The sequence below is a fragment of the Manis javanica genome, chromosome 10 (genome assembly GCF_040802235.1).
Source record: "Manis javanica isolate MJ-LG chromosome 10, MJ_LKY, whole genome shotgun sequence".
NCBI lineage: Eukaryota > Metazoa > Chordata > Mammalia > Pholidota > Manidae > Manis > Manis javanica.
The window spans coordinates 83755161-83768911 of record NC_133165.1 but is presented as its reverse complement, the minus strand read 5'-3'; the positions used below and the strand labels follow the sequence as shown (position 1 = coordinate 83768911).

Sequence of the window (13751 nt, the reverse complement as noted above, 5' to 3'; positions counted from 1 at the left end):
TATAGATGTTCATATAATTAGAATCTATACAGCATGCATTCTTTTGTGTCTCACTTCTTTCACTCAGCATAATTTCAAGATGCATCTATGTTGTTTCAAGTATCTGTGATTAATTCCCTATTTTTGCTGAGTACTATTCTATTGTATGAATACAATTTGTTTATCCATTTACCTGTTAATGAACATTTTGGTTGTGTCCAGGTTTTGGCCATTATGCATAAGTTACTATAAACATTTGAGTTCAGCTCACGGTGGGAACACATTTGTTTTTTCAATTGAGTAAATAAGCTAAAAGTTGAATTGTTGAATTATATGGTATGTGTATATTTAACTTAATAAGAAACTGGCGAATTTTTTTCTAAAATCACTGTTTCATTTTCCCCTTCCATCAGTAATATATTAGTATTGCAGTTGCTCCACATTCTCATCAGCACTTGCTATTATCAGACTTCAGTTTTAGCCATTCTAGTGGGTATTCAGTGGTATCTTTAGAGGTTTTAATTTGCATTTCCCTGATGACATATTGTTGAGCTTATTTTCCTGTGCTTATTTGCCATTTGTATATTTTCATTGTAAAGTATCTGTTCAAATCTTTTGACAGCATATTTTTAAAATAAAAAAATATATATTCTTTGATCTAGCACTTTCACTTTTGTAGAAATGAAAGTACCAGTATGCAGTGGGTAGCTCAGGAATTGGGAGCAAAAGCAAATGTCCACCAGTGGGAAAAAGGTTGAATGAATTGGCCATACCTTGGGCTATTATTTGGCCACTAAAAGAAAGTGCATTAATGTTCTACCACATGAATCTGAGGACTTTCAGCGGGTAAGGTTGAATGAGAAAAGCAAAATGACAAGAAAGGTCTAATGTTATCTTGATTTTATAATACAAATAATTAAAGAAAATCTGTCCCTCTATCTCTTTCTCTCTTCCTGAGTAGGATTATATAAATAGGGAGAAAATTAAGAGGGGACAATCTAGGTTGTTAAACTGTTTTATCTGGGGGTTGGCTCAGGATGGAGGGTCAGTGCTGATGTGGGGGGGAGGCAAGTATCCATAATAAAACTGCATATTTATTTAGGTAACATTGTGTATGAAAAGAAAAAGAATCCCTATCATACTGGAATGAGTGTTAAATGAAGTATATGCAAATTACCTACTAAGTACTCAGCGTATGGTAGGTAGTCAGTAAATAGAAATACATAGAAAGTTGGGTAATATTCCCATTTGTTAATGATTAGCTTCTGACAATAGGACATGGAATCCAAGAATAGACTAACTTTGAGATTTGTCAATAAAAATGGTTATGATTTTCGGCATTTTAGAAATAGCCTAGCAGATGATCTGCATTTTGTAACCTTTTTGTGGAGTAAGGGAGCACTGGGACGATAAGGTCAGGGAGTTAATATAGAAGTGGCCTGTGCCTGTGGAAATATAGGCATTTGGCAGGGTAAGCCTGATGGGGGCCTCCTGGCAGCTTCCTGGGGAGGAGCTCCCTGTGTTTAGCAATGCTTGACTTATGTTACTCAGGACCTTTCTAGGACCCGTAAGTGAGAGAACACCTCCCTTCAAATTCTGGTAGTACATGTCATCTTCTCTTTATTCTTTATTCATTCTCATCTCCAATTCTACCCCCCAGGATCATGTATATGAACTTCTCAATACCATTGATGCCTGCCAGTGCCATTTTGATATCGTAAGATTCTTTGCAATTTTCTTCTATGCTAGAGCCACAGTGTGAGGTGGGGTGGAACTGGAGGAATGGCTACTTCTCTAGGACTGTAATATTGCTTATATAATATATATGATGAATGAATGGCTATTCATTCCAGGACTATAATTCTTTTGTAAAGAGTGCTGAAGTGAAAACGTATTTTCATGTTAAGCAGATCATCAATGTGATTTATTTAATATAAAAATGACACAAGAATGTTCTTATGCCACTTCTTCCAATCCCCATACACTACGTTATTTCCTGGCTTCCTTGTATCTTAAAATCACTTTTAGCCCTTAACTTTTGTTCCAATTTTCTCCTTCTGAAATTTGAATCCTGTCAGTTTCTCCTACATAGAGACTTTCAGAGTCTATTTAGTAGTGTTTGGAATGGCTGGGGTAGTAAAGATTAATTGGCCTTGCTGTTCTTGAGTTCCTATGTATTTTCATTGTAGAATCTCAACTTTGACTTCACTCGGAATTATCTGGACTTGATTGTAACATACACCTCAGTTATTTTACTTCTGTCACGGATTGAGGACCGACGGATACTCATTGGCATGTACAATTGTGCCCATGAGATGCTGCATGGCCATAGGTGAGTTAGGGGTATGGAGGAGATGAAGAATCTCATATGTGGTGGTATAGGGTGAGGGGTGGACAAAAGGAAATAGATGCCATGCCTTCTCCTATGAGAATCTATGATCTACATGATGACCAAGGCAAAATAAAACAATTTAGAGTACTTACAAGGGCATACACCACCAAGGACACTTGTATATATAGTTAACTCTTAAATATCTGTTAGTGGCTTACCCAGTTTGCATTGTCTCTGATCAGTTTTTAATCCTGGGCTGGCTTCCATTCGGCTTTTTAGTTATTGAAAAAGGCAAGGAAACTTCTTTTTAGTATTGGTAGGAATAATATTAGCAAGGAAAAGCCATTAGGAATAAGTAATGTATGATAATACATTTGAAGCCAAATATAAATGGATTTTGGATTATCTGCATTTCTGTGCCCCCTCCATCAGTGCAAATAGAAGTATTTAAGGGCTGAAATAATGAAGACCAGTGGGATTAGAGTAGGCCATGGCATGCTCTTCTAATCATGATGTGTATTCCCACATGTACCTATATCAATACCTAGGCACATGCTTTGACTGTGTATATATATCCTTTTGGGTTGTATACAGATTCGAGTCCAGGCATATTACTTGATTTAGAACTAATCAACATGACTTTATAGAGTACCTAGCATGTGTCCAACCTTATTTTGGGTGCTTATAAGGAAGAAACTTTCATAGACCTGTCCCAAATTGTGTGGTTCAACTAACCATATTATACACCTGCTGCAGGGGAGGGTTATCTATATATGTAATTCACAGTTTAGTATGTATATCTCTGGAGGTGGTGGAGAAGGCCAGCCTATGCACACATTATCCTATATGCAAACATGAGAGTTTGCGACATGGTTAAGGAGGCCTGTAACTCTTCTTTCCCATGCTATCTTTCAGTGACCCAAGTTTTGCCCGTCTGGGTCAGATGGTTTTGGAATATGACCACCCTCTGAAGAAGCTGACAGAGGAGTTTGGGCCTCACACAAAGGCAAGTTCCCTGGGAGAGTGGAGAATTCCTCAGGCAGAAATAAGTTGCCCTCATCATTGACCTTAAGGATTCATTTGTTTTTCCGCACAGGCTGTGAGTGGAGCCCTCCTCTCTTTGCACTTCCTCTTTGTCCGAAGGAACCAGGGGGCCGAGCAGTGGCGCAGTGCCCAGCTTCTGAGTCTCACCAGCACCCCGCCAACCATGATTAACCCTGCTAGTTCAGACACAGTGCGTTCCCTTCCCCTCTTGTTAGTGGAGGCATTCTTTTGCCAAGGCCATCTCTGTAGAGGGTGCTTATCTCAGGAAATATCAGCCCTAAGAGGGCTTTAGTCAGTCCTCTTCTAGGATATGCCTCTAAGTTGATAAACTCTTGTAGTTAAAAAAAAAAAATCATGGTTGGGTTGGAGCTTTCAGGATTAGTGTATGCCTCCCCACAGACGGAATTTAATAAATATTCATAAAATGAATGAATGGATGTAACTGAGTCATTAGACACCTATTCAGGCAAGCAGGAAGTTAAGTACAGGTGTCAATTAACAGATGCTTTTCTTCAGCTACTCTGGGCCCAACCTCCTAGCTTCAAAGAATTTATAGTCTAGTAGTGAAGATGTGCCACACAGTCATAAAAATACAAGTGATGGTACAAGATGAATGAGAAGCACCAAATGAGAGATTTATACTTTAAGTGGTAAAAGAATTCAAAGAATCGTGAGAGCATTCAAGTCTTGCTTTCCTGTTATTGAAAGTATCTCAACTGTTGAAGAGAAGTTACATTAAGCTTTTTGTTTGTCCTCTCAGATCAAGCTCCTTTTCCTTTTCTCAACTGTATTCTTCTTTCCTCACTCTACTTACAGTGCCTCATCTCAGGTACTGGCAGGTTTCCCAGCTATTTGTTTATCAGAGTGCCCCAATCCAGTCAGGCAAAACAAAAGCTGGTATGATTCTCAAATTCTAGCTTGACTTCCCTTGTCTTGGACTTGGGGGAAACCAACTTAAACAACTGCTCATTCATCTCTGCCTCTCTTCTCACAGATGGCCTGTGAGTACCTGTCTGTGGAAGTGATGGAGCGTTGGATTATCAGTAAGCTTTGTGGGATTAGGTGGGGATAGCTAAAGCAGCATGTTACACGGGCAGCAAATTCTAAAAGTCCTTTTATGCTCTGTTTTACCCACCTACAGTTGGGTTTCTTCTTTGTCATGGGTGCCTCAACTCCAACAGCCAGTGCCAGAAACTGTGGAAGCTGTGTCTGCAGGGCTCCCTGTACATCACTCTCATTCGGGAGGATGTGCTACAGGTGCACAAGGTCACTGAGGACCTGTTTAGCAGTCTGAAAGGGTAAGACGTGGGAGCCAAACCATTCTTTTTTTGGGATTTTTTAGTCACTCTTGACATCGTTTTTCAGTCTCCATGAGTGTCCCAAATATGGGTGGTAAGGATTAATTCTAATTATTAAAGAAATATTTACCAAACACCTATTATTTACTAGGTACTTCACTGGGTTTTAGGTCTACATTAATTAATAAGATAGCAGAGAAGTTAAGAGCATGGAATCTGAAACTAGATTACTTGGGCTCTACCACTTATGGGCTATGTGATCTTGGGCAAGTTACTTAACACAAGGATATGTGGCAATTTCTTCATCTATAAAATGTGGATAATAATAGTACTTCCTTCCCTATGACCTACTTCATAGGGTTGTTATGAAAAATGAAAGAATTACTATTTATAAAGCCATAGGGAAGTGCCTAGTACATTGTAAGTGCTATATGGGTATGTTTTTTAAATAAAAAAGATAAGAGTATTCTCAAGAATCTTAAAAATTGGTGAAAAATAGACACACAACTGTTGTGGTGCAGTAAAGGATTCTGATGTATAAGCTCAAAGTGCCATGGGAGCATTAGGAGGAAGGACTCTTAAACTAAGTGGTGTTGGAGGATCCAGAAGAATGAGACAGATCTGAAGAGTTAAAGCTGGCTCTAGAGGAAGAGGGAGGGTGTGTGTGCAAGGGTGCCAATGCAGGGGAATTGTGTAAGGCAGAGAAAGATATTCTAGGCAGAGAAACTATCAAGATTTCTAGGCAAGAGGAAGCATGGCAAGTTCTAGGAAATTCTTGTAGGTCAGTGCACGGGCAGCTGGGTTACAAAGGTGGGGATGTTAAGAGACAGATTTGGAAAGGCTGGGACCTTGTATATTCTGCCATGGAGTTTGAACCTGTCCGGAAAAGGATAGGAAGCCATTGAGTGATTTCAGACAGGGGGTGACATGATCATATTTGCATTTTAGAAAAAAATCATTCTGGCTACAGGGAAGAAGAGATTAGATGGACAAAATTTGAGGCAGAGATTAAGTAAATTAGGAAGAATTGAGGAAGAAGTCAAGGTTTCTGGTGTGGGTGCTTAATCTTCCTTAAAATAGAGAACATGTGAATAAAAGCAGTCTTGTGGGGTAAATACTGAATTCAGTTTTGAGCAGATTGAATTTGAAGTGTCTGTAGGACACTGAAGAAAGATGTGTATTAGACCATTTCCTTTGTGGTTCTGGAATTTAGGAGCGAGATCTGGATTCAGATAAAGATTGGTGAAATGGTAATTGAAGCCATGGGAGTAGGGCAATGACTCAGGGAGAATGTGTAGAGTGAGATCGGACTGGGACAGAACTCTGGGAACATGGATATTTCAGGGTCAACACAGTCAGAGAAATCGGCGAGGGGTGCTGAGAAGAACATTCTAAGAGGGAAAAGCTGGTTATCTATGTTAGATGATGATGATAAGTGAAATAAAATGAGGGCTGAAAATATTCATTGATTTGTCTATAAAGAAGGTCTTAGTGCCCTGTGGACAGCTTCACTGAGTGGTGAGATTGAAAGCTGGGTTGTTGTGGGATTAGGAACAAATGGAAGATAAGGAATTTAATAAGTAACATAAGCAGTTTGACTGTGAAGGGAAGAATAGAGAGAGAGATAAAATGAAAAAGAGATGTGGAATTAAGGGAGGGGTCAAATACCTTTATTTTTTATAGTTGTAAAACTAACATCCAGAAATATACAAAATACAAACTGGAAGTTAACCACAGTTTCACTTCCCAAAATGGTTTGGCGTGTTGTAAATCCTGCAGATGCTCAAGTGTGTGTATAGATGTGTAAAGGTGTGCATGTATTTTCAACTTCATATATAAGCAATTTTTAAAAAGCAGTGAATCCAAACTCTACATTATGTTCATTCTGTAGTTTGCTTTTTTCCCCAATTACTGTATTTTGGACATCTTTGCATATCAGTTTATAGAGACTTTATTCTTTTAATTAATTAATTAATTTTAAAATCAAAGTATCATTGATATACAATCTTGTGAAGGTTTCACATCAACAACCTTGTGGTTTCAACATTCACCCATATTATCAAGTCCCCCCACCACACTATTGTAATCACTGTCCATCAGCATAGTAAGATGCTATAAAGTCATTACTTGTCTTCTCCGTGCTGTACTGTCTTCCCTGTGACCTACCTATATTGTTGTTGTGGATTATAGTGCCCTTCTTCCTCCTCCCTTCTCCCAGTCCCCTTCTCCCTCCCTCCCTCCCCCTTCCCAGTGGTAACAGAGAGTCCCTTCTTGGAGTCTGTGAGTCTGTTGCTGTTTTGTTCCTTCAGCTTTGCTTTGTTGTTATATTCCATAAGTGAGTGAAATCATTTGGTACTTGTCTTTTTCTACCTGGCTTATTTCACTAGCATAATAGCCTCTAGCTCCATCTATGTTGTTGCAAATGGTAGGATTTGTTTTCTTTTTATGGCTGAATGATATTCCATTGTGTATATGTACCATATCTTCTTTATCTTCATCCATCGATGGACACTTAGGTTGCTTCCATATCTTGGCTATTGTAAATAGTGCTGCAAAAAACATAGTGGATTTACCTTATTCTTTTTAATAGTCAAATAGTATTCCATTATGTGGTTTTAACATTATTTATTTACCCAATCCCCTGTGGTAGATATTTGAACTATTTCCACTTTAAAAAATCATTGCAAACAATGCTGTAATGAATGTCCTTAAACTTATATCTTTGTGGATTTTTCTATAGATTTTCAGATGTGTTTGCTGGGGTAAAGGGTATGCATATTTCAAATTTTAATAGCTTTTACCAAATTGCCCTTCAAACAGATGCATTATCTGCAATCTATGAGAATACTTATTCTCATACTCTCAACAACCATGTATTAGTATAAAAAGTCATTCTAGAGTTAAGAGAGAGTAAATCTAAGATTAATAAGTAGAAGTTACAGGAGGTGGATTTGGATCTCTATAAAATATAGAAACACTTTCTAATTATTATTGTTTCTTAGGACTGGAAGTGATGTTTGAAGGGTGTTCAGTTCCCCATCACTAGGCACAGCTAATATGTAAGATTGGTAGTTTAGGGATTTCTTTGATATAAATGATTGAATTTGATCTTCATGTTACTTATACTCAGGTATAAGTATTAATATATATTTTTTTATAAATGAGAAAATGGAGGTTCAGTCTCAATGTCACTTAGTTAATACGAGGTGGAATTCGGAAATGACTCCAGATTTTTTGACTCTTAATCTTACTGTTTTTCATCATACCATGTAGAGGTCGAAATAGTTATCTGTGGGAAGGCTGTGGAGTTGAATCCTGATTTAATTAAGATATTTTCCAGGTCAAATTTCTTTGATTCTGTGCTAAGTTCAATAAGGGAGTGGTTTATAGAAGGGAAAAGAAAGGTTATGAAGTCCCACTAATGTGGTGGCAACAGTGATGCAGGCTAAAAGAAGACATAAGGAATGTAGAGATCACAGGACTAAGGTAATGGGCGATTTTTGAGCACAGGTCATTAGTTAATAGAAAAAAAGAGGTATGGTCAGGAGAGTCACATACTACAGACAAAGAACAATGAAAAGGCCATTTAATTGGGTGATTCAAAAGTGCACAGTGACCTTAGAGCAATTTGTTTAGTGTCAAAGGCCTTGAGGGAGTCAACGGTCAGTGAAAGGTGAGGGAGTAAAAGGAGTATAGATGTTTCTTTGGAGGATTTTGGTGGTGTGGGAGAAGGGGCAAAGTTCAGTAGATTGCCAGGGTCAAGCAAGGGTCTTTTTTGAATAAGGGAGGCATTGAGCTTATGTGTTGGGAGAAGGGAATAAACCAGTGGAGAGGGAGAGATGAAAATGACAAGAGGGTAACTGATAAAGTTAAATTCTAAGAGGAGGTGGTGAGAATGGGACTACCTTTGAGAGCAGGGCTGCTCCTTTCATCTCCCTCAAGCGGGAAGAGTACTTTGACCTTAAGATGCAAAGCAGGAGCACAGGATGAGAAGTCCAGCACCAGCTTTGCCATTAAAACCCTATGTGACCTGGGCAAATCATTTTTCCCCCCTAGATATTTTCCTCATCTGTAAAATAATGAACAAAACTGGATAATCTCTGAGTGCTGTGAGTCTTTATTAATAGGCCAGGGTGAAAAGTAGGGTTTGGAAAGATCTTGATAGGGCTGCCCATGCTCCCTCCCAGAGGCTGTACTTTGGAATCTCTGAGGACTGGGAAGGTGGGACAAGACCTCTGACTGAGTATGGCCAACCCTGGTGTGCTTGTGTCAATCCTCAGGTATGGCAAGCGAGTCGCAGACATAAAGGAAAGCAAGGAACATATGATTGCAAACAGGTAAAGGTGGGGAATGGGCTCTCCAAGAGGGGATGGAATAGGAATCTTTCCTGATCTTCGGTTTCACTCCAAGTTTCTTTTCTTTCTTTCTTTTTTTAAAATTGATATACAATTTTAGATTGGTTTCAAGACTACAACACAATGATTCAACAGTTACCCATATTATTAAATCCTCACCCCCACTAGTACAGCTACTATCTGTCAACATAGGAAGATGTTACAGAATCAGTGGCTTTATTCTCTATGCTGAACTACTATCCCTGTGACCTACCTACATTATGATTGTGCCCCTCTAACCCCCTTGCCCTCCTACCCCCCAACCCCTCCCCCATGTAACCACCAGTCCCTTCTCAGTGTCTGAGTCTACTGCTGCTTTGTTCCTTCTGTTTTGCTTTGTTTTTACATTCCACAAATAAGTGAAATCATATGGTATTTGCCTTCCTCCACCTAGCTTATTTCACTGAGCATAATACCCTCTAGTTCTATCCATGTTGCTGCAAACGGCAATATTTCTTTCTATAGCCACCCCCAGTCTCTGTCCTGCCTTACTGCCTCAACCCAGGAAGCCGCTGCTGCCCCGCAGATTCTTGTGTTTTCTTACCAAGTCTAACAGCAATATCACTGAACCTTCTTCCTGCCTGATACCCCTTCCTAAATGCAGCTCTCTTCTGTGCTGCCTTTGGAGGATTTTTAAGGGTGAGAGAAGCAATATTCTCTAGTTTCCACTTTCTTTCCTCAGTGGTCAGTTTCACTGTCAACGGCGCCAGTTTCTGCGGATGGCAGTGAAGGAGTTGGAGACCGTGTTAACTGATGAGCCAGGACTACTAGGTCCCAAGGCAAGCAGAAGAAAAGTTTGCAGCTCTGAGCCTTTTGTGTTCTATTTGCATTTGTATGTGATGATTCCTTTGAACCTTCTTGGAATACCCCAAAACTTTTTGTATCTTTTTTTGGGGGCACTATCATAGCATGTCATGCATTATAGCTATTTGTGTACTCATCTTATCTTCTATTTGAGTGTGAACTCATTGAAGATAGAGCTTATTCTTTTTTTCTTAAACCACATAAATGCCAAGTAAATATTTCTAAAATTTAATTTGATAGAGAAAAAAGGGTATTGACTGTGAGCTAATGTCAACATATTTACATGTCTGATTATGTGTCATGTTTTTTTTGTTTATTGTACACTATTTTTGGTGCAGCTATACAATTGTATCCAAATGCATATTATCATGATAGTTTTCTCTGTGCTTTGAAATCCATTTTTAAAGTTGAAAATTATCATAGTCCCTGTCCTTTCCTTAGGCCCTTTTTGCTTTCATGGCCCTGTCCTTCATTCGTGATGAGGTCACCTGGCTGGTTCGCCACACAGAAAACGTCACCAAGACAAAGACACCTGAGGATTATGCTGACTCGTTAGTACCTGACATGGTTTGGAAAACCATATGGACCAGGGAAGGTGGCAGGGAGGCAGCAAGGGACCTCAGCGAGTCTCAGTTTCTACCCTGTCCCTGTCTTTGTCTCAGTTCATACTGCTGGTCCCATACATCTCTCTGCTCTCATCCCTGACTTTGTAGGAGCATTGCGGAACTGCTTTTCTTGTTGGAGGAGGTTAGGGCTCTGGTGCGAAGACACATCAAAGTGATACAACAATACCACCTTCAATACCTGGCCAGATTTGATGCTCTTGTGCTCAGTGACATCATTCAAGTATGTTTAATTGTTTATGTTTCGGAAATTTCAAGGTATTCCCTGACCATTTTGTCCTGGGTGTTAGCCTGGCTGAATCTTACGTTCTGTAGATTGTAAGTTACAACACCTGATTTTCCCCTCTACATTTGTCAAAAGATTAAAAAGACTAATAATCTCAGCAGTCTTTTTTTTTGCCCCCAAGTGGAGGTAAGGTATACAGAGAGGAAGAGGAAAAATAAGGAGAAATTGGTGGTAACATGGCGGGGAACCCAGGGAATTCCTCCATCTCTTGCTTGGCTCTTTCTCTCTGTTGGTGGCACTTAGCAGTTCTACCTTCATATGTTGACTGAGCCTGGTCCTCATTTCTGTCCTGGTGGATCCTGTGCCCACTTGATAGTAACTCTTGACTTCTCTTTTAGAACCTGTCTGTGTGTCCTGAAGAGGAGTCCATCATAATGTCCTCATTTGTCAGTACTCTCTCCTCTCTGAATCTCAAGCAAGGTAACTGGAGGGAAGTGGAGAGAAAAGGTATATGTGAGAGTGAACATGTTTTTTCTAGAAATATCTCTTGAGCCAAGGAATGGACAAGATGACTTTGAAGAGGACCTGCCATTATATGCATTTGAATATAGGGTGCTGTTTTATTATTTCCTTCTAAAATTCTGTTTTTCTTGCAGTTGATAATGGAGAGAAATTTGAATTCTCTGGATTGAGGCTGGACTGGTTCCGTCTCCAGGTAGGTCCATTCCTGTTGATGGTCCCCCTATTTCTCAAGGCTCTTCTTCCCTCACAGTCCCTTCTCTTTTTACCTTCTAAGCTCTGCTTTATGGAATGATTCAACACTGAAAGTTGATGATGGGGCAGGACAAACCCTAACCAAACTGTAGCCTCAAGGCTGGGGGGTCCTTCTCATTTATCTTGCTTTTCTTCACCCTTTTCTCACCATCTCAACCGTAGGCATATACCAGTGTGGCTAAGGCTCCCCTGCACCTGCACGAGAACCCTGACTTAGCCAAGGTGATGAACCTCATTGTCTTTCACTCCCGAATGTTGGACTCAGTAGAGAATATGCTGGTGGAAACTTCTGACTTGTCTACTTTCTGGTACGTCCTGATTCAGAGCTCTCTGTCAATTGACTTGATCTCTTGTCTAGAGTCTATGGAGGACTGTAATTCCCCAGATAGATAGGAAAGTCTTGTTTTCTCTGAGATTTCCTTTGAGCAGATATTCAAGGTACACAGTTCACTCATTTCAGCTTCTACCAAGTGAAAGGAATTTGAAGTTGATTCCCTTTTGTTCTGGCTTTCTTTAGGAAAAGACTTTAACAGACTTCTCTTCTCTGGGATAATTCATTGACAAATATTTTTCCTTACTTATCTTTGGAAAGTTCTTTAGCTTTTTATTCTTTGGACATTGTGATTTAAAAGAGACATGGAAAATTTGAAGGTTTAGTGGAGAGACTGAAAATAATTGAGAGGAATGGAAAATAGGGCTTTTGAAGAATGAATATTAATTTGTCTTCACTTGGTATTATTCAGCACCACATTGTGCCTAACTCTATCCCTGAGGCATCAAACAAACAGCACTAAGTGTTGGCTCTGCTCTCTGGTTCAATATAGGTGGAGAGCTAGAACACCCAGGTGTGAAAAGGACATCAACATAATGATTACAAGTGTAGAAAAGTGTCAAAAGAAAGCATGGTGTTCAGAGGATATAGGGTTGAGGGAAGAGCAGTCTCATAGAATTAATCTAAGAAAGTTTTCTGTAGCCTGCCTGTCAAATTTTGAGAGGGATGTGAGTCAGTAGAACTGAAGGACTTCCACACTAGGGGGAATGGCCAAATCATGCAGAAATTCTGAGGAAGGAATAGCAAATTTTGTAAAAGGAAAGGAAGATTATCACTAAACTGCCTTGAATCAGAAAGGGTCAAGGTTTTTGGGTTCCCATCTGCCTAAAGGGTAGGGACATTAAGGAAATAGTGGTAAATATTAATAAATATTTGTTGAAAAAATGAATATTCTCTCCTTCTCAGAGGGAACAGCTCCTAAACCCTGGTTTTAAGTCTCTCTCTCCGTTTTCCTGCAGCTTTCATCTCCGTGCCTTTGAGAAGATGTTCGCCATGACCCTGGAGGAACCTACCATGTTGCGTCACGCTATTGCCTTCCCCCTGATTTGTGCTCATTTTGTCCACTGCACTCATGAAATGTGCCCAGAGGAGGTGAGTACTCTGAACTACAATCTTTCTAATCACATCTCATCCCTATTCCCCAAACACAATTTTGAAGGTTGATTTTGGTCCCAAGAAAGGCACAAACATAGGTATATGACATGAATCTCTAAAAGTCTCACTGTGACATAGGATGTGTCCTCTCTTTGGGTCTCAGTTTCTTCTTCTGTAGAAGGATTGGATAGCTCAGGGGATGAGAGCAATCTTTAAGAAGTGGCTGTCTTGGTGATAACAATTTCTTTCTTGGTTCCTCTTTCCCAAAGTACCCCCACCTGAAGAACCATGGCCTTCATCACTGCAATTCCTTCCTGGAAGAGCTGGCCAAACAGACCAGCAACTGTGTCCTGGAGATCTGTGCTGAACAGCGAAACCTGAGTGAGCAGGTGGACTCAGTGCTTGCTCTGTTTCATTGTCCCCTCTGCCACTCCTTGGTGCCTTCCTCTCTATTTACCTTTGTCTTCCTCTCAAACACCAAGTTCTCTAACTCTTTCAAGTAGGGCCAGGGCTTTTGTGTGCTTGAGTTTATGGCAGGCTTCTTCCTTTAAGAGTAGTCCCTGCAGTCTTTACTTCCTTAGGACTAGATAGAGGTGTCTAAAAATACTCTTATTTGAACAGCTGCACTCCAACAATATCTGTGCTCTCATTTGAAGAGTTCCAAGAGATGAGTTCATTTTCTAATTTTCTTCCCCTCCTCCTTCTGCTATGTGTACACACAGTTAGGACAGTGGCCCTCCGATCATCTGGCTTGTCTCACCCTTCTGTCCATCTGCACTATAGTCTTTGGCCTCTGAACATTTTCAGGTGGCACCTCTGTCTGCTTGTTTTTTCCCTCCTCTCCCTTGACT

The 13751-nt window shown here is 39.9% G+C and overlaps 1 protein-coding gene across 2 annotated transcripts in view; it reads left to right on the top strand.

Moving 5' to 3' along the window:
* Window positions 1-13751, top strand: part of NCKAP1L (NCK associated protein 1 like) — a 42496-nt gene that overhangs the window by 4683 nt on the left and 24062 nt on the right. For both annotated transcript variants that reach the window (XM_017678644.3, XM_037007243.2), the window contains exons 4-18: window positions 1640-1696; window positions 2169-2311; window positions 3227-3317; window positions 3408-3545; window positions 4350-4398; window positions 4497-4653; window positions 8934-8990; window positions 9730-9826; window positions 10293-10402; window positions 10565-10697; window positions 11099-11180; window positions 11357-11415; window positions 11637-11782; window positions 12765-12897; window positions 13170-13289. In XM_017678644.3, the coding sequence (XP_017534133.3) occupies window positions 1640-1696; window positions 2169-2311; window positions 3227-3317; window positions 3408-3545; window positions 4350-4398; window positions 4497-4653; window positions 8934-8990; window positions 9730-9826; window positions 10293-10402; window positions 10565-10697; window positions 11099-11180; window positions 11357-11415; window positions 11637-11782; window positions 12765-12897; window positions 13170-13289 (1572 nt within the window). The remainder of the gene's footprint in view (window positions 1-1639; window positions 1697-2168; window positions 2312-3226; window positions 3318-3407; window positions 3546-4349; window positions 4399-4496; window positions 4654-8933; window positions 8991-9729; window positions 9827-10292; window positions 10403-10564; window positions 10698-11098; window positions 11181-11356; window positions 11416-11636; window positions 11783-12764; window positions 12898-13169; window positions 13290-13751) is intronic.